This window comes from Trachypithecus francoisi, unplaced genomic scaffold (genome assembly GCF_009764315.1).
Source record: "Trachypithecus francoisi isolate TF-2019V2 unplaced genomic scaffold, Tfra_2.0 Lachesis_group21, whole genome shotgun sequence".
Classification (NCBI taxonomy): domain Eukaryota; kingdom Metazoa; phylum Chordata; class Mammalia; order Primates; family Cercopithecidae; genus Trachypithecus; species Trachypithecus francoisi.
This window is the reverse complement of record NW_022681467.1, coordinates 23428793-23447216: the sequence shown is the minus strand read 5'-3', so window position 1 is coordinate 23447216 and position 18424 is coordinate 23428793. Positions and strand designations below refer to the sequence as shown.

Sequence of the window (18424 nt, the reverse complement as noted above, 5' to 3'; positions counted from 1 at the left end):
AGAAGTGACCAGCTGTGATGACAGCAGCGGAATGAGAGGCCTGTAAAAGTGCTTTCTCCCCCCCTCTTCCCCGGCAGGAAGAGGAAGGAACCTCTGCCCTCAGAGTTTTAGCCAGATGCTAAGAATATCCAAATAGCAAGAGTTACAAAAGATCAGTTAAAAAACAAAGATGTGAGAACTGATATTGAAGGACACCCCACTGCTTTGGATAAACCTTCTGCATGTAGTGGTTAAAGGGCTGAGAAATCTGGAGTCAGTACCAGGGATACAAGTTCAGTGAGGAGGGGAGATGGCAAGGAGCTGGTGACTACAGCTACAGTCTCTCTGATATCTACATCATACACAACCTTTCCAATGTCAAATGGCTTCCTTCAGAAAAGGTCCTATTGGCATTTGGGAGGCATCAAGCTGACTCTTCTCATCTCCTTACTGGGTCAGATATAGGAATCCAACTCAGGGCAGGTTAACCGCAAAACAGCAAGGAAGATAATGGTCAGAGAACGGGAACACATGTGCTTGTCTAGGAAAAGCAAGTCAGATTTTCTAATCTTTAGCTGTTTTTATTAAACACTGAGTTATAGGAAATCAAACTTACTGAACTTTATTAGAATTCACAGTAGAATAATCTATAGTTGCTTTTTTTTTTTTTTAGTTTTTAAAAGCCTTTTGTTTAAGCTATTCAACAAAACAATGTGCTACAGAATGATTTTTCCTTAACACAACCAGATGTCTACAAAGAAGCACCAATTAGTTGTCATCCACAAGACGACAGCAGCACAGTCACAGGCAGCAGAAGCTCAGTGCTCTCAAGGCTTCGCTTTGCCTGGTGTCAAAGACGCCCAAGCTCGCACAAAAGTGAGTACTACAAGGTGTCCAAAGAAGAAACACATGGATAGAATGTTTTACATTAAAGTAATAACTACTGGAAGAGAAACATGGTATTTAAATTACCTTTGTTAGACTGGAAGTTTTAGCATAACATGCAATGCCAGCCACAACAGCCTCAATAACAGCAGCATATATCTGGGACAACAGCCTACTTCAAAAACAAAAAATAATGGTTAACATTACAGCATCATGAGGTTTTTGTCAAAAGATGCATGCACACAAATGACAACCCCTAAGAAACTGATTTTTAAACAGAATGGAAAAAGGCAAAAATATAACCCACTGATTTCTGAACCTTTTAAAAGTCACATGCCTGGGCTGGGGGTAGTCGTTCAGGCTTGTAATCCCAGCACTTTGGGAGGCTGAGATGGGCAGATCGCTTGAGCCCAGGAATTTGAGACCACCCTGGGCAATACGGCAAAACCCCATCTCGACAAAAAATAAAAATAAATAAAAATAAAATTATCCAGGCGTGGTGGTATGTGCCTGTAGTCTCAGCTATTTGGGAGTCTAAGGCTGGAGGATCACTTGAGCCTGGGAGGCAGAAGAGGTTACAGTGAGCCAAGATTGTGTCACTGCACTCCAGCCTGGGTGATAGAGTGGGACCTTGCTTCAAAAAAAAAAAAAAAAAAAAGTCATATGCCTGGTTTGACTTATACTTTGCTTTTGTTATCACCTTAAGGAAAGTCGGCTCCTTTGAATTCTGCTCGAGACTGCCCCTCCCTGTTTGTAATCAGAAAAAAACTGTGTAGACTCCTTGACTCCTTTATGTGCAGCAGCAGCTACCTACAGACCAGGAATCCCTTCAGTGTTATCATACCCACTTGCTACTTTCCCAGGGACCAACCACACTGTAGTTTCATATCGTCTTTTCACTAGACTTGCTGAAGGCTGGTCTATTACTGGAACCACTGGGTAGGAGACCTCAGGGTGGAAGAGAGATGACCAGACTGAGGAGGGGCTGGGTTTTTCTCTGCCAGACTGGACTGCCACGAAGGTCTCTAGAAAAACCAGTCTGGTTCATTTAGGGAACCACCTAAGGTGGTTTTTCCACTTTGGCATTTACGGCTGGATAATTCTTTGCTGTGGGGTTTGTCCTGTGCATTGTAGGATGTTCAGCAGCACCTCTGGCTGCTAACCAGCATCCCTACCCACTAGATGTTTGGTAGCATTCCAGTTGTGATAATCAAAAATTTCTCCAGACCCTGACAAATGTTCCTGGGAGTGGGGAAAGATGGGGGAGGGAGCTACAATAGAACTTCCCTTGGTTGAGAATCACTGCCTTGGAGGAAGGAGGTGCAGGCTCTTCTTAGGACACTTGTGAAGAGAAGGGGCTGATCCAAGGGGCCCTGAAAGGCCAAGAGAGGCACCTGGCAAGGAAATAACAAGGTCTCACCTAAAAATATGTCTATTTTTAAGGGCTCATCCAAGGGGCCCTGAAAGGCCAGGAGAGGTACCTGGCAAGGAACTGACAAGGTCTCACCTAAAAATATGTCTATTTTTAAGCCCATAAGAATCTTTTAACAGGTAAAGGAAGATGATAGGAGTTCAAAAGTAGGAAAAAACACAGAAATGATTGGTCTAATCCTCTCATCTTACAGAATAAGCAACAAGGGCCTCTGGAAGTGGAATAAGTTGTCTATTAAGTCACAGAAAATTCAAGGCTGACCCAAACTTAGATTTGCTCTCAGCCTGGTGCTTTTCCACTGTGCCACATCACATTGCCATCTCCTTCAATTTCCTTCTTGGCTCCTGCACCACACCTCCACAATGTAGGTAGAGGTTAGGGTTGAGTTGAAGAAAAAAGAACAGGGAGAGGGTATACCCTGGAAGGGGCCTAGCAGAGAGATGTGAATGAGCTCGGCCCCTTCCAGGTGAGACCAGAATCCTCTACACTTTGATCCTAGGGTGCAGTTTTAAAAATGCCAAACCCAAAGACATGTAAAGATGTCCCTCTCCTCAGCTGATTCAAACATCACTCAGTACCAACATTGGTCAGGCCTTCCCCTTGCTTGGTCTACTCCTATACTGATCCTTACTCAGGAGCTCAATACACAAGCCACATGACCGCTGACCCATAAAATTAAAAAGCCTGCATGGCTCTGTTGTCACTTTTTTTTTTCTTTTTTGAGACGGAGTCTTGCTCTGTCACCCAGGCTAGAGTACAGTGGTGCAATGTCAGCTCACTGCAACCTCCGCCTCCCAGGTTCAAGCAATTTTCCTGCCTCAGCCTCCCGAGTAGCTGGGATCTTACAGGCTCCTGCCACGGTGCCTGGCTAATTTTTGTATTTTTAGTAGAGGTGGGGTTTGACTACCGTGGCCAGGCTGGTTTTGAAATCCTAACCTTGTGATCCACCTGCCTTGGCCTCCCAAAGTGCTGGGATTACAGGCATAAACCACTGCACCCGGCCTCTGTTGTCACTTTCACTTGAATCCACATGTTCCATTGGATCTGTGATTTGGCAAATCTTCCGATGTGCACCCAGTTACCACTCAATACCAGTCCCTGACATGGGGATCAATGGATTTGGTTTAGGTAAAATGTTTAAGGTTCTAGCATAAGTATCCAGAACAGTGGCTAAGCAGCGCTGGCACAGCAGTACAAGCAGGCACAAGGTAAGACTACAACACCCACCAACACTTGAGGAAATGGTTAACTTGTTGTTAAGGAAAGGAAACCCACAAAAGAACTATATACACATATGACTACACCTTAATCATTTTTTTAAAAGCCCAGAAAGATACATACATATACATACACATATATACACATACACACACACACATTTTCTTTTTTTTGAGACAGACTCTTGCTCTGTCGCCCAGGCTAGAGTGCAGTGGCACTATCTTGGCTCACTGCAACCTCTGTATCACGGGTTCAAGCAATTCTCCTGCCTCAGCCTCCTGAGTAGCTGGGATTACAGGCATATGCCACTACACCTGGCTAATTTTTGTATTTTTAGTAGAGATGGGGTTTTGCCACGTTGGCCAGGCTGGTCTCAAACTCCTGACCTCATGTGATCCACCGCGCATGGCCACACACACACATTTTTGAGACAGGGACTCACTCTGTCACCCAGGCTGCAGTGTAGTGGTGTGACCTCAGCTCACTGCAACCTTGACCTTCCCAGGCTCAGATGATCCTCCCACCTTAGTCTCCCAAGTAGCTGGGAATACCGGTGCATGCCACTATGTCCAGTTAATTTTTGTAGAGACAGAGTTCCGTAAGATTTCCCAGGCTAGTCTCGAATTCCTGGGCTCAAGCCATCTGCCCGCCTTGGCCCCCCACAGTCCTGGGATTTCAGGTGAGCCACTGCGCTCAGTCCCAGAAATATATACAATAAGATACTAATGAGTAGTGCCAGACAGGAGGAATTATAGCTGATCTTAATTTTTCTCTAATTTCATATTTTCTGTAGTATGATTATATTTCTTCTATTATATTTTTCCCAGTACAACTTTGTGGGCCCTGCCCTAGTAATTCTGATTGTAATCTTGGGATTGGTCCTGGAGAACCTATATTTTAAAGAGATCCTTAGATGATCTTTTGTAGCCTCTCACTGCTGGTCATAGGGAAGTGCTGATCTAGACCCTACCAAGTTAAGTTGCAGTATTTAATTAGGTAATAATAAAATTTCATTATGTCCATATTGCTGAAGGAGAATGCTTTTTTGAATTTAATAGTTTCAGCACTAATTTTCTGTCTGGTTTCCTGCTGTATGTGAAAGAAGAGAAGTCAACACTAGGTAGGCCCTTTCTCAGGTTGCACAACCAGTGTTCACACCCTCTCACTATGTTCCACAGGCTTAAGTGTCAAATCCAGAGAAAAACACTCTTCAGACCAGTTGGGGTTTCACAAGATTCTCCCAATGGATTTTAGGATGGTTTATTCTTAGAAAAGCCCTTAACTTAAAAATGCATTATGTAGAAAACATATCAAGGGGAGTTACATAATATAAATGTATGGGTGTGCAGGTAGGAAGTCTCTGAGGTCTAGAGAGAAGAGCAGATGGTAAAGCTGGCAGGGTTCTCTGGCCTGAAATCCAAGCTGAGAGAAACTTGGGAAACAACACAGTAATGTTCATGCCATAAACCAGATGTCTTTTTTTTTTTTTTACACAGTATCCCTCTGTTGCCAAGAGTGCAGTGGTACAATCAATCATAGCTCACTGAAATCTTGACCTCCCAGGCTTAAGTGATCCTCCCAACTTAGCCTCCCGAGTAGCTGGGACCACAGGTGTGCACCACCATGCCTGACTAATTTTTTATTTTCTGCAGAGACAGAGTCTGCTTATGTTGCCCAGGCTTGTCTCGAATTCCTGGTCTCAAGTGATCCTCCCACCTCAGCTTCCCAAAATGTTGGGATTACAGTGCATGCCAACACACCCAGCAAGAGCAGATGTCTTAATCACTGTTGATCTCAAAAGGAAGTACACAGGATAGTCACAACTGAGTAACTCGACTTTGAGAAAGAAAAAATAAAATATGAAGACTTACATTTGTTCAGTTTTCTTGGGCAGCCTGCTGTTACCACCTGTGAAAGAGGCCCACTAAGAATGTGACAAGAGCACAGGATATGCAAATACTTAACAAGGAAGCTAGAAATGCTTAATTTACCTGAAAGGCATTGTCAAAAACAACATTTCTTTTTCTTTTTCTTTTTTTTTTGAGACACAGTTTAGCTCTGTCACCCAGACTGGAGTGTAGTGGTGTAATCTCGGCTCACTGCAACCTCCGTCTCCCGGGTTCAGGCAATTCTTCTGCCTCAGCCTCCTGAGTAGCTGGGATTATAGGTGCACGCCACCATGCCCCACTAATTTTTGTATTTTCAGTAGAGATGAGGTTTCACCATGTTGGCCAAGCTGGTCTTGAACTCCTGACCTCAGGTGATCCACCCACCTCGGCCTCCCAAAGTGCTAGGATTACAGGTGCGAGCCACCACGCCCAGCCTATTTTTTTCTTTTAAGTTAAACACAGTACAAATACCAACAACAGTGGAACCTGGCCACTCCCAATAGCCTTCTGGATCTTCACTTTTTCCCACTTTTACAACCCACTCAGCAACATCACTAAATACCAGAGATATGTGGAATCTTAGGTTCTGGAAGGTTTTTGTTTTTATTTTTAATTTTTTAAATTTCGAGGCATCAGTAAACAGGCTCAGTTCTACCTCTTGCTTTATCTCCTTAATAACCTGACCCAAGTTATGCTTCTTTCCAGAGTTTCCTGGCTTATTTAACATCATCCAGAATAAAATATGGTTCCTGATATATTCTCCTCTGTGTAGCAATGCTGAGACCTGCATTCATTCCAGAGGTTCTTTTCCATGTGTCTTTGGATACCTGCAACTTCTGGTTACCCTAGTAAGCAGGGCAGCCCCAGCCAGCCCAGCCTTTCTGGATGGTCCCACAGCATGCTCTTAGCTCCTAAGCACTCTTTTATTACGGCCTTTTCTCACTTTCCTCACAAGAACAGTTGAGTGGGCACCTGGCTGAGTCATCCAAATTCCCACTGCAGACCCTATCTCCTGCTTTTTTTTTTTTTTTTTGAGACGGAGTCTCACTCTGTTGCCCAGGCTGGAGTGCAGTGCCATAATCTCAGCTCACTGCAAGCTCCACCTCCCAGGTTCACACCATTCTCCTGCCTCAGCCTCCCAAGTAGCTGGGACTACAGGTGCCCACCACCACGCCTGGCTAATTTTTTTGTATTTTTTAGTAGAGACGGGGTTTCACTGTGTTAGCTAGGATGGTCTCGATCTCCTGACCTTGTGATCCACCCGCCTCGGCCTCCCAAAGTGCTGGGATTACAGGCGTGAGCCACTGTGCCCGGCCCACCTCCTGCTTTTTTGTTGTTGTTAAGACAGAGTCTCACTCTGCTGCCCAGGCTGGAGTGCAGTGGCTCAATCTTGGCTCACTGCAACCTCCACCTCCCAGGTTCAAGCGATTATGGTGCCTCAGCTTCCTGAGTAGCTGGGACTACAGGTGTGTGCCAGCACGTCTGGCTAATTTTTGTATTTTTAGTAGAGACGGAGTTTCGCCATGTTGGCCAGGCTGGTATCAAACTTCTGACCTCAAGTGATCTGCCTGCCTGTGCCTCCCAAAGTGCTGGGATTACAGGCGTGAGCCACCATGTCTGGTCCCTACCTCCTGCTAGCTTAAATTAGGTCTTACTCATCTTGGCTTCCCCTGTGACACCTAGCAAAGGGTTATACTCATGGTTAGACTTAACGTAGGCTGCACCAATCATGTTCCTCTTGAAACACATTCTGTGAGAAATGTGTTAGACACATTAACTATCCAGAAGTAATCAGAGAGGGAGCTGGAGGCCCACAAATTGGGTATCATGAGCTTCCAAGCAAAGTAGTGAATTTTGTATCAACTTCTAGTTCATGGGAGAGACTATTCATTAGATAAGCTGATGAGATGACAACTTACAGGGACTTACCCAAGTAAGGAACATGAGTGGCTCCAAAAAAATATGTTCTTGAACAAGCAAGAGGTCCCTTTGGTGAGACACACTGGGCTACCTGGATGTCAGAAAAAAATAAAAATAAAAAAGGGGCAATAACTTATGCATGTACTAGTAAACAAAAAGTATAGAGTTAATGGAAATAAATTTTCTTTTTTTTTTGAGACATAGTCTTACTCTGTGACCTAGGATGGAGTGCAGTGGCGTAATCTGAGATCACTGCAACCTCCACCTCCCAGGTTCAAGAGAGTCTCCTGCCTCAGCCTCCCCAGCAGCTGGGACTAGAGGCACGTGCCATCACACCCAGCTCATTTTTTTTTTTTTTTTTGTATTTTTAGTAGAGACAGCGTTTTGCCATGTTGGCTGGGCTGGTCTCGAACTCCTGACCTCATGTGATCTGCCTGCCTTGGCCTCCCAAAGTGCTGAGATTACAGGCGTGAGCCACTACACCTGGCCAGAAATAAATTTTCTTCTACAAAACTGATTTATTATTTTTTAAAGACATAGGGGAAAAGATGATCTTTAACTGTTTTTCCAAAGGTATCTTTTGGTGCGTGTGCGTGTGTGTGTATGTCTGGTTTAAACTTTGGCTATATTGTGAGGGTGCTGTTGGATACTCAGTCAGCCCAGGGATGCTAAGGGATTCATGACTCAGAAGGACAAAGGAAGCAAGGTGTTTGGGTTTTGACTGTCAATACTCAGTCCAGAGTTTTCACCATGAAGACCCTGGCTAACATGACAGGCAGAGGTGTGGGGCAGCTCCAAATTCAGGAGAGGAGGGTGCTATCCACATCCCCACCTCCATTTGTATTTCATCTCTGTACATAGCCCCTGAGGGAGAGAAAATAAGTTCTTCTAGGTTTTCACATTTTTATTCTTCTTCCCTGTTAAGATGTTCATTGATACAGAGATAAAATAGATGTCCTTTCCTCTTCTGAAAATCCAACATCTCATGAGGGTTCCTAGAATAATAGGTATAAAATGCAAAAATACTACCACCGAGCTAAAGGAACATTAATAAGTACAATATACAAAAATAGCTAAATACAACACAAAGATTCATTCCTTCTATTTTACTCAATTGTTTAAGATAACAACACTAGAATTCATGGCATTTTCTGTAATATTGTGAATCCAAGTTACAGATTGGAAATAAGAACTTATTCTAACTAACCTATAAAAAAATTCACTAATAGTGAATATGATCAATATTGCCATGACAATGAATGAAAACTCAAGGAAGTATTTCTAATTGCTGGCTGATAACATATTTCCTCAATTAAAACATGTTCCTTGGATCTCCAAATTTTCCCTTATTAAAGGTTTTTTTTAATTTTTTTATTTAATTTAATTTAATTAATTAATTTATTTATTTTTTTTTGAGACGGAGTCTCGCTCTGCCGCCCAGGCTGGAGTGCTGTGGCCGGATCTCAGCTCACTGCAAGCTCCGCCTCCCGGGTTCACGCCATTCTCCTTCCTCAGCCTCCCGAGTAGCTGGGACTACAGGCGCCCGCCACCTCGACCGGCTAATTTTTTTGTATTTTTTAGTAGAGACGGGGTTTCACCGTGTTAGCCAGGATGGTCTCAATCTCCTGACCTCGTGATCCGCCCGTCTCGGCCTCCCAAAGTGCTGGGATTACAGGCTTGAGCCACCGCGCCCGGCCTAAAGGTTTTTTTTTAAAAGGTGCCAAGTGTTTGTGCTATGCATTGAGTTCAAGTCATATGGTTTAAACCCCAGATTTGAAGGGGCACAGTTCTTTTTCAGTTGTGTACACTTGAGTACATGAATCTGAAGTCTATTTCAGTCAGAAGATCAACACACCAGCACAGGTGTTCGCCAGTAGAATGGGATCTATACAAAGAGTCAACATTTTTCTCAGCAAAGAACTTTGGATTTTCTTTTTTTTTTTTTTTTTTGAGACGGAGTCTTGCTCTGTCTCCCGGGCTGGAGTGGAGTGCAGTGGCCGGATCTCAGCTCACTGCAAGCTCCGCCTCCCGGGTTTACGCCATTCTCCTGCCTCAGCCTCCGGAGTAGCTGGGACTACAGGCGCCCGCCACCTCGCCCGGCTAGTTTTTTGTATTTTTAGTAGAGACGGGGTTTCACCGTGTTAGCCAAGATGGTCTCGATCTCCTGACCTCGTGATCTGCCCGTCTCGGCCTCCCAAAGTGCTGGGATTACAGGCTTGAGCCACCGCGCCCGGCGGATTTTCTTAAGCAGTTAAAATAAGTAACTGGTTAAGAGTCTAAACCTTGGTGTCATAGAGCACGACTCTTAAAAACATTTTAAGTCAGGCTGAATCAATTGTGAGCTTTCCTAGAAGACTATAAAAAAAATAAGAAGAACCTCAAGATAGCTTCACTGGATGTGTGGTCTAAAGGTACCTAGCCTTGTATTTAAAGGAAGATTTTGAAATAAATAAATAACAATATATATCCAGATAATCCTATCCACAGCCTTGGTTTTAATTACCCCCTTTATACCAAGGGAATGCTCAAATGTTTACTTCCAGACAAGACTAATCCTTGCGACCCTAGACTTATGTATCTAACCACTGCCGCCTCAGCTCTATTTGGGTGTCTCACAGTCATTTCAAATTCACTGTCTAAAGTGAACTTCAAACACATCCAATCTGACTCTCCTCAGTGTTCCCTCTCTAAATGAATAGTTTCTTTGTCCACTCAGTACAGACATCAGAATCTTGGTGCTTCCATGTCTTTCTGTGGCTTGACAGCTCTTTTCTTTTTATCGCTGAATAGCATCCATTCACTTACTGAAAGACATCTTGGTTGCTTCTAAGTTTTGGTAATTGTAAATATCCACATGCAGGTTTTTGTGTGGACCTAAGTTTTTAATTTTTTGGGTAAATACCAAGGAGCGAAATTGCTGGATCTTATGGTAAGACTGTATTTAGTTTTGTAAGGAAATGCCAAACTGTCTTCCAAAGTGGCTGTATCTTTTTGCATTCCCACCGGCAATAAGTAAGAGTTCCTGTTGTTCCATAGCCTCACCAGCATTTGGTGTTGGACATCTAAATTATTGCTCCAAACATTTCCTAGCTGGCTCTCAGTCAGCCCAGGATGATAAGGAATTCACGACTCAGAAGGAAAAAGGAAGCAATGTGTTTGGGTCCAAACATTTCCTAGCTGGCTTTCCCTGGAGTTTTCAAGTCCATGGGATCCTCAAAGGCAAAGATCATGACTCTCCCTTCATCTAGCACAGTGACTGACATTTACTAGACATTCAACAAGGATTACTGAAATAATGAGTGAAAACTTTTTGGCTTTGGAGTGATACAGACCTGAGAGCAGAAATTGCTTGTATAATAACAATCTATAATGTGAATATGCACTGGGTGGTTTTTTATTTTTATTTTTTTGGCAACTTTTGAGATAAAACCATTTTAAAGTATACAATTCAGTGGTACATTGCCTTGATCATTATGTTCTCTTCCCTTCCTGATGTTCCAAGATTCCTTCTTTTATCATTTCCTCTCTGTTTAGACCAAATTTCTTTAAGTTATTCTTTTGGGTAGGTCTTCCAGCAACCAATTCTTGTAGTTTTCCTTCATCTGTGAATGTCTTGATTTTCCCTTAATTCTAGAAGGATATTTTTATTAGATACAGATTTCTAGGTTGACAATTCTTCTCTTTCAGTATTTGAAATATAGGTGTCACTTCCTTCTGGCCTTTATGGTTACTGATGAAAAAGAAATACAACTTTCACTTAAAAATTGTCGGCCGGGCATGGTGGCTCACGCCTGTAATCCTAGCACTTTGGGAGGCCAAGGTGGGTGGATCATCTGAGGTCAGGAGTTCAAGACCAGCCTGGCCAACATAGTGAAACCCCGTCTCTACTAAAAATACAAAACTCAGCCACGTGGTGGTGGGCTCCTGTAATCCCAACTCCTTGGGAGGCTGACGCAGGAGAATAGCTTGAACCCGGGAGGCGGACGTTGCAGTGAGCCGAGATCATGCCACTGCACTCCAGTCTGGGTGACAAGAGCAAAACTCTGTCTCAAAAAAAAAAAAAAAAAATTGTCTTCCCACTATGGGTAAGGTGTTACTTCTTTCTGGTTGTTTTCAAGACTTTTTGTTCGGACTAAGCGTGGTGGCACATGCCTGTAATCTCAGCACTTTGAGAGGCCAAGGCAGGCACATCACTTGAGGTCAGGAGTTCAAGACTAGCCTGGCCAACATGGCAAAACCCCCGTCTCTACAAAAGATACAAAAATTAGCCAGGCATGGTGGCGCACACCTGTAGTCCCAGCTACTTAAGAGGCTAAGAGGCTGAGGCATGAGAACTACTTGAACCCAGGAGGCGGAGGTTGCAGTGAGTCAAGATTGAGCCACTGCACTCCAGCCTGGGTGACAGAGATCGACCCCATTTTTTTAAAAAAAGATTTTTTGTCTGTAGTTTTCAACAATTTGACTTTGGTATTTATTGGTGTGGGTATTTTGGGGTTTAATCCTGTTTAAGGTTCACTCAGCTTCTTGATTTTGTAGATCCATAGTTTTGTGGGGGTTTTCTTTTGCCAAATTTGGGGGAATTTCAACCCTTATTTCTTCATTTTTTAAGTACCATCCTCGTTCTCCTCTCCTTCTGGTACTCCAATAATATGAATATTTGGCTTTTTGTGAGAGTCCCACAGCTCTCTGAGGTTCTATTCAGTTTTTCTTTTCAGTCTATTTTCTGTTGTTCAGATGGATGATTTCTATTGTTCTATCTTCAAGTTCATTGATTCTTTATTCTCTCATTTCCATTTTACCATTGAGCCCATTCACTGAGTTTCTAACTTTGACTAATCTGTTATTTATTTATTTATTTTTGAGATGGAGTTTTGCTCTTGTCTCCCAGGCTAGAGTGCAATGGGCAATCTCGGCTCATTGCAGCCTCTGCCACCCAGGTTCAAGTGATTCTCCCGCCTCAACCTCCCAAGTAGCTGGGATTTTACAAGCGCCTGCCACCATGCCTGGCTAATTTTTGTATTTTTAGTAGAGACGGGGTTTCGCCATGTTGGCCAGGCTGGTCTTGAACTCCTGACCTCATGTAATCCACCTGCTTTGGCCTCCCAAAGTGCTGAGATTAAAGGTGTGAGTCACTGAGCCCGGTCTATTTTTACTCTAAAATCTCAATTTGGTTTTTCTTTTTCTTTTTCTTTTTTTTTTTTTTGAGATGGAGTCTCACTCTGTCGCCCAGGCTGGAGTACAATGGCGGGATCTCGGCTCACTGCAAGCTCCACTTCCCGGGGTTCACGCCATTCTCCTGCCTCAGCCTCCCGAGTAGCTGGGGACTACAGGAGTCTGCCACCATACCCGGCTAATTTTTTGTATATTTAGCAGAGACGGGGTTTCACCATGTTAACCAGGATGGTCTCGATTTCCTGACCTCATGATCTGCCCGCCTCGGCTTCTCAAAGTTGTGGGATTACAAGCATGAGTCACCACGTCTGGCCTTGATTTGGTTTTTCTACACATCTTTTATTTCTTTGCTGAAACTTTCTATCATTTACTCAGGGGTTGCTCACTGAAGTGGTTTTTTTTTTTTTGAGACGGAATCTTGGCTTACTGCAACCTCTGCCTTCCAAGTTCAAGCAATTCTCCTGCCTCAGCCTCCGGAGTAGCTGGAACTCCAGGCACATGCCACCATGCCTAGCTATTTTTTTTTTTTGGTATTTTTAGTAGAGACCAGGTTTCACCATGTTAGCTAGGATGGTCTTGATCTCCTGACCTCGTTAAGTATTTTTATGATGGTTGCTCTAAAATCCTTGTCAGTTAATTCTCACATCTGTGTTCTGTTAGTGCTGGCACTGATGACTGTCTTTTCTCACTGAGTTTGAGAGCTCTAGTGATTTTTCAATTGAAACCTGGACATGTTTAGTGGTTTCCCTGGAGTATGATAAATTAATAACTAATCTAAGTCCACCTTCAAATTACACTCTATCACTTTGTGTGTAGTGCATAAAACTTGTATCAGAGTACTCCTATGTCCTCCCTCCTGTGCCTTATTACATTGCTGCCACTCACTTATCTATATGCTATAATCACTTATACACTGTTACTATTACAAGAATAAGGAATAAGAAAAATAAGAATAAGGAATAATAAGAAATACAAAATATTTTTTTCTTTTTTTTTTTTTTTTGAGACGGAGTTCTTGCTCTGTCACCCAGGCTGGAGTGCAGTGGCCGGATCTCAGCTCACTGCAAGCTCCGCCTCCCGGGTTCACGCCATTCTCCTCCCTCAGCCTCCCGAGTAGCTGGGACTACAGGCGCCCGCCACCTCGCCCGGCTAGTTTTTTGTATTTTTAGTAGCGACGGGGTTTCACCGTGTTAGCCAGGATGGTCTCGATCTCCTGACCTCGTGATCCGCCCGTCTCGGCCTCCCAAAGTGCTGGGATTACAGGCTTGAACCACCGCGCCCAGCCAAAATATTTCATTTTATCTTCATTTATTCCTTCTTTGATGCTCTTCCTTTCTTTATGTGGATCCAGGTTTCTGATACATATATTACATATTACATATATATTATATATTACACATATAAATTATATAAAATTAAAATATGTAATATATACACACATACACACATACATAAGGAACAACTTAACATTTCTTACAGGGCAGATCTGCTAGTGATAAATTCAATTTTTTTGTTTGGATTTTTTGTGACAGTCCCACAGACTCTCACAAAACAAAAGAGAAAGCATTTCTCTTTTGTTTCTTCCCTTTTCTTTTGAAGGATAATTTTGTTGGATATAAAATGTGGTTTGGTTGGTGTGTTTTTTCATTCAACACTTTAAAATATCATTTCACTCTTTTCTTGTTTGTATGGTTTCTGATAAGAAGTCCACTGGAACTTTTATCCTTGTTCCTCTCTATAGGTAAGGTGTTTTATTTCCCGCTTTGGCTTCTTAAGAGTTTTTCTCTTTGTCTTTGATCTTCTGAAGTTTGAACAGGATAGGTCTAAGCATATATATATTCTGGTATTTACCCTGCTTGTTGTTCTCTAAGCTTCCTGGGTCTGTGGTTTTGTGCCTTTGTCATGAATTTTGGAAATTTCTTGGCCATTAATACTTCAAGTACTCCTTCCATTTCCTTCTTTTTCTTCTTCAGGTATTTCCCGTACATGCACATTACACCTTTTGAAATTGTCCCAGGGTTCTTGGATGATTTTTTTTTTTTCTGAGACAGAGTTTTGCTCTTGTTGTCTAGGCTGGAGTGAAATGGCATGATCTCGGCTCACTGCCAGGCTGGTCTCAAACTCCTGACCTCAGGCGATCCACTCGCCTCGGCCTCCCAAAGTGCTGGGATTACAGGCGTGAGCCACTGTGCCCAGCTGGTTCTCAGATGATTTTCTTTTTCCTCATTGTTTTCTTCTCTTCACACTCCTGTTCAGGAATTTTCTACTGACTGATGTCACGCTTCCTGATTCCTTCTCTGGATATGTCTGCTCTACTGATAAGCCCATTAAAGGCATGCTTCGTTTCTATTACAGTGCTTTTGAATCCTAGCATTTCCTTTTGATTCTATCTTCAAGCTTCCACCTTCCTGCTTACGTTATTCATCTCTTCTTACATGTTGCCTATGTTTTCCATAGAGCCTTTAACATTAATCATAGTTATTTTTAATAATCTGTATATTATAAAATATGAGTCATATCTGGGTCTGGTTCTGATGGTTGCACTGTCTCTTCAAATAGTGTTTTTTCTTGCTTTTTAGCATGCTTTGTAATTTTTTGTTGAAAGCCAAAAATGATGTATCAGGTAACAGGAACTGAAGAAACAGACTTTTAATGTGGGATTTTACGTTAATCTAGCTGGGAGTTGGGTTCTGTTTAATGTTTTTTGAAGCTGTAGGTGCCAGGGACTTCAAATCCCTCTAGCATTCTTCTATTTTTCTTCCCCATTTTTCTTCTTTGGGTTCCCTGTGAACTCCACCTTAGATGGACTGTACCTTGCAGCTCTGTCAGCAGTAACCCCCTATTTATATTGTAGACTTGTGCTGAGGTAATGGGGGAGGGAAACATTCCATGATTTTACGGTTAAATCTCAGTCTTTTAGTGGGCCTGTGTCTCCAGGCTGTGACCATCAAAGGTGTTTCTTAGCTATTTCCCCCTCCCCTAGGGAAGACAGGAAGGTTACAGTGGCATGTGCCTGTGGTCCCAACTATTCAGGAGACTGAGGTGGGAGGATCACCTGAACCTGGGAGGTCAAGGTTGCAGTGAGCCAAGGCTGTGCCACTGCACTCTAGCCTGGGTGACAGAGACCCTGTCTCAAAAAATAAACAAACAAACAAAAAAACCAGTACCTACTAACCATAGCTTTCCTGACTGCCAGAGACATTTTGAAAATACTTAAAATTCCACTGAGATAGCACAGACTTTCAGAGTCATTAGAGTCTTATATTCAGGTCTAATATTTTCTTTAAAAGAACGTAGCAGACAATCTGCTACCAAATGCAAAAATCTTCTCTCTGGCACTCTCAATAATGATCATCAAGATTGGTTTCTGTCCTTAAATGTAACAGTCAAGGCGTAACAAACTTAGGCTTGGAATAACTATCCTCAAATTATTTTGAATTTTAAAAATTCTATTGACAATACTACTCTGACAACTTAAAGACTGGTTTGTGACACTATATTCTTAATGTTTTTCCTTCAAATATTTCAAAATTAAATATGATGTTTTCAAATCATACCTAGTACCTATAGAAAAAAGTACACACAGTTTCTAATCACTTCTTTTCACTCTAAAACAACTTCAAGTTCAGGATTAAATCAACACACTAACTGGAAAAGGTTCCTTTGTCTAGCTCCCCCCACCCACCCCACCCCCACAATAAAACTAATCAAGCACCAGGCAGTCCAGTCACTTACCATGTGCTTGGCAAAGCTCCCACCAGGACCAGTGCTTCGTACCAGGTGTCCTTCAGAAGGGAAGTTAAAGTTGCCAGCATTCAGGTTTTCTCGTGTGGCGTGATTACCAAAGAGAACAAATGGCTGCCGATTAGGACTAGAGAGTGAAGTCAAAAACATGTGATTAGAAAAGAGTTCCTGGCCAAGGCAACCTTCCATGACCTTAATAAGTCCTCAGGCTTTTCTGGGCGACACCTGCAGCCTTAGCAAAGCAGTCAGTCAGTACAGTCGACCAAATGTCCTTGGCTGGTTGGAAAGGGATGCCAGTTGTCTCCCTACTGACCCATAGGGATCAGTTAACATTTAGGGACATAACTCAAGCTAGGTTTGTATTTTCAGCATGTCCCACTTTTTGAGGAATAAGTTCCATAAGTTTGCTGTCCATGATAGAGTGACAGAGCAAAACTCAGGTATTATAAAATATAATTTTAATAGAAATGAGTCTTAAGGAATGACAGTTATGATACTTGCACTAGACAGACAATAGAGCAGTCATCAATTCCTGAGTAACTTTCAATAGGGAAGGAGCACAGGAGGGTTGCACATTTTCTCAATACCACACATACCTGACTCTGTACCCACCCCCTTCCTCTCTGCCCTCTTGGCTGAACTTTTCCTCTCCCCTACTTTTCCTTTCCTCTACTTTCCCCTACTTTCTGCTCACTCCTCAGCCCACTCTAAGCAGCCTCCTCAGTCATTTCATCCAGAGAGTTCTTGCCAAAGTCACCAAGTGACTTTCATGTAGCATACAGCAAATCCAACAGATGGTCTTCAGGTCTTCCTTCCTTCATTGGTCTCTGAGAAGCACTTGACTCCCTCTACCCTCCACTGCAAAAACTGTTTCCCCTCAGTCTCCCCAGTCATCCTCCTCTTCCACCTGGTCTCCAAATAGTCTCAGGGTTTACCCGCAGCTTGCTGCTCCCTCCTCTCCTCTGTGATTATGTTCCCTATGTCTCCTCCTCTTCCAGTTCTTGCAGGAAATAAATGGCATCACAATCCACTCAGGAACCCAGCCATCTGAAAGGCCTCCTGGACTTCTGCTTCCTCTCCCTCCAGATATAATCAACCTCCCCAAAAGCCTTCCTGTTTAACCATTTTCTTCCATCTTCATGGCCACAACCTTAGTCCATGCTGACATCATTTCTTCCCTGGACAACTACAACACTTCCTCACTGTTTCCCTGTTTCCACTCTTGCCCTCCTATTCTCTACATTGTAGTGATGATAATCTTTTTTTTTTTTTTTTTTTTTATTTTTTTTTATTTATTTATTTATTTATTTTATTATACTTTTAAGTTCTAGGGTACATGTGCATGACGTTTATATCATGTATAACTCCCCAATGCAATCCCTCCCTCCTCCCCCCTCCCCATGATAGCCCCAGTGTGTGATGTTCCCCTTCCCGAGTCCAAGTGATCTCATTGTTCACTTCCCACCTATGAGTGAGAACATGCGGTGTTTGGTTTCTCTTCTTGTGATAGTTTGCTAAGAATGATGGATTCCAGCTGCATCCATGTCCCTACAAAGGACGCAAACTCATCCTTTTTTATGGCTGCATAGTATTCCATGGTGTATATGTGCCACATTTTCTTAATCCAGTCTGTCACAGATGGACATTTGGGTTGATTCCAAGTCTTTGCTATTGTGAATAGTGCCGCAATAAACATACGTGTGCATGTGTCTTTGTAGTAGAGTAATTTATAATCCTTGGGTATATACCCAGTAGTGGGAAGGCTGGGTCATATGGTACATCTAGTTCTAGATCCTTGAGGAATCGCCATACTGTTTTCCATAATGGTTGAACTAGTTTACAATCCCACCAACAGTGTAAAAGTGTTCCTATTTCTCCACATCCTCTCCAACACCTGTTGTTTCCTGACTTCTTAATGATTGCCATTCTAACTGGTGTGAGATGGTATCTCATTGTGGTTTTGATTTGCATTTCTCTGATGGCGAGTGATGATGAGCATTTTTTCATGTGTCTGTTGGCTGTATGGATGTCTTCTTTTGAGAAATGTCTGTTCATATCCTTTGCCCACTTTTTGATGGGGTTGTTTGTTTTTTTCTTGTATATTTGTTTGAGTTCTTTGTAGATTCTGGATATTAGCCCTTTGTCAGATGAGTAGGTTGCAAAAATTTTCTCCCATTCTGTAGGT

The 18424-nt window shown here is 42.7% G+C and overlaps 1 protein-coding gene across 3 annotated transcripts in view; it reads right to left on the bottom strand.

Annotated features, from left to right (window-relative positions):
- CUNH20orf194 (chromosome unknown C20orf194 homolog) overlaps positions 1–18424 on the bottom strand; it is a 173810-nt gene that overhangs the window by 83500 nt on the left and 71886 nt on the right. For 2 of the 3 annotated variants that reach the window (XM_033185811.1, XM_033185813.1), the window contains exons 10-13: positions 16231–16366; positions 7333–7414; positions 5386–5422; positions 952–1039 (exon numbers count right to left, since the gene is read on the bottom strand). In XM_033185811.1, the coding sequence (XP_033041702.1) occupies positions 952–1039; positions 5386–5422; positions 7333–7414; positions 16231–16366 (343 nt within the window). The remainder of the gene's footprint in view (positions 1–951; positions 1040–5385; positions 5423–7332; positions 7415–16230; positions 16367–18424) is intronic. The other variant, XM_033185812.1, reaches the window with a different exon arrangement.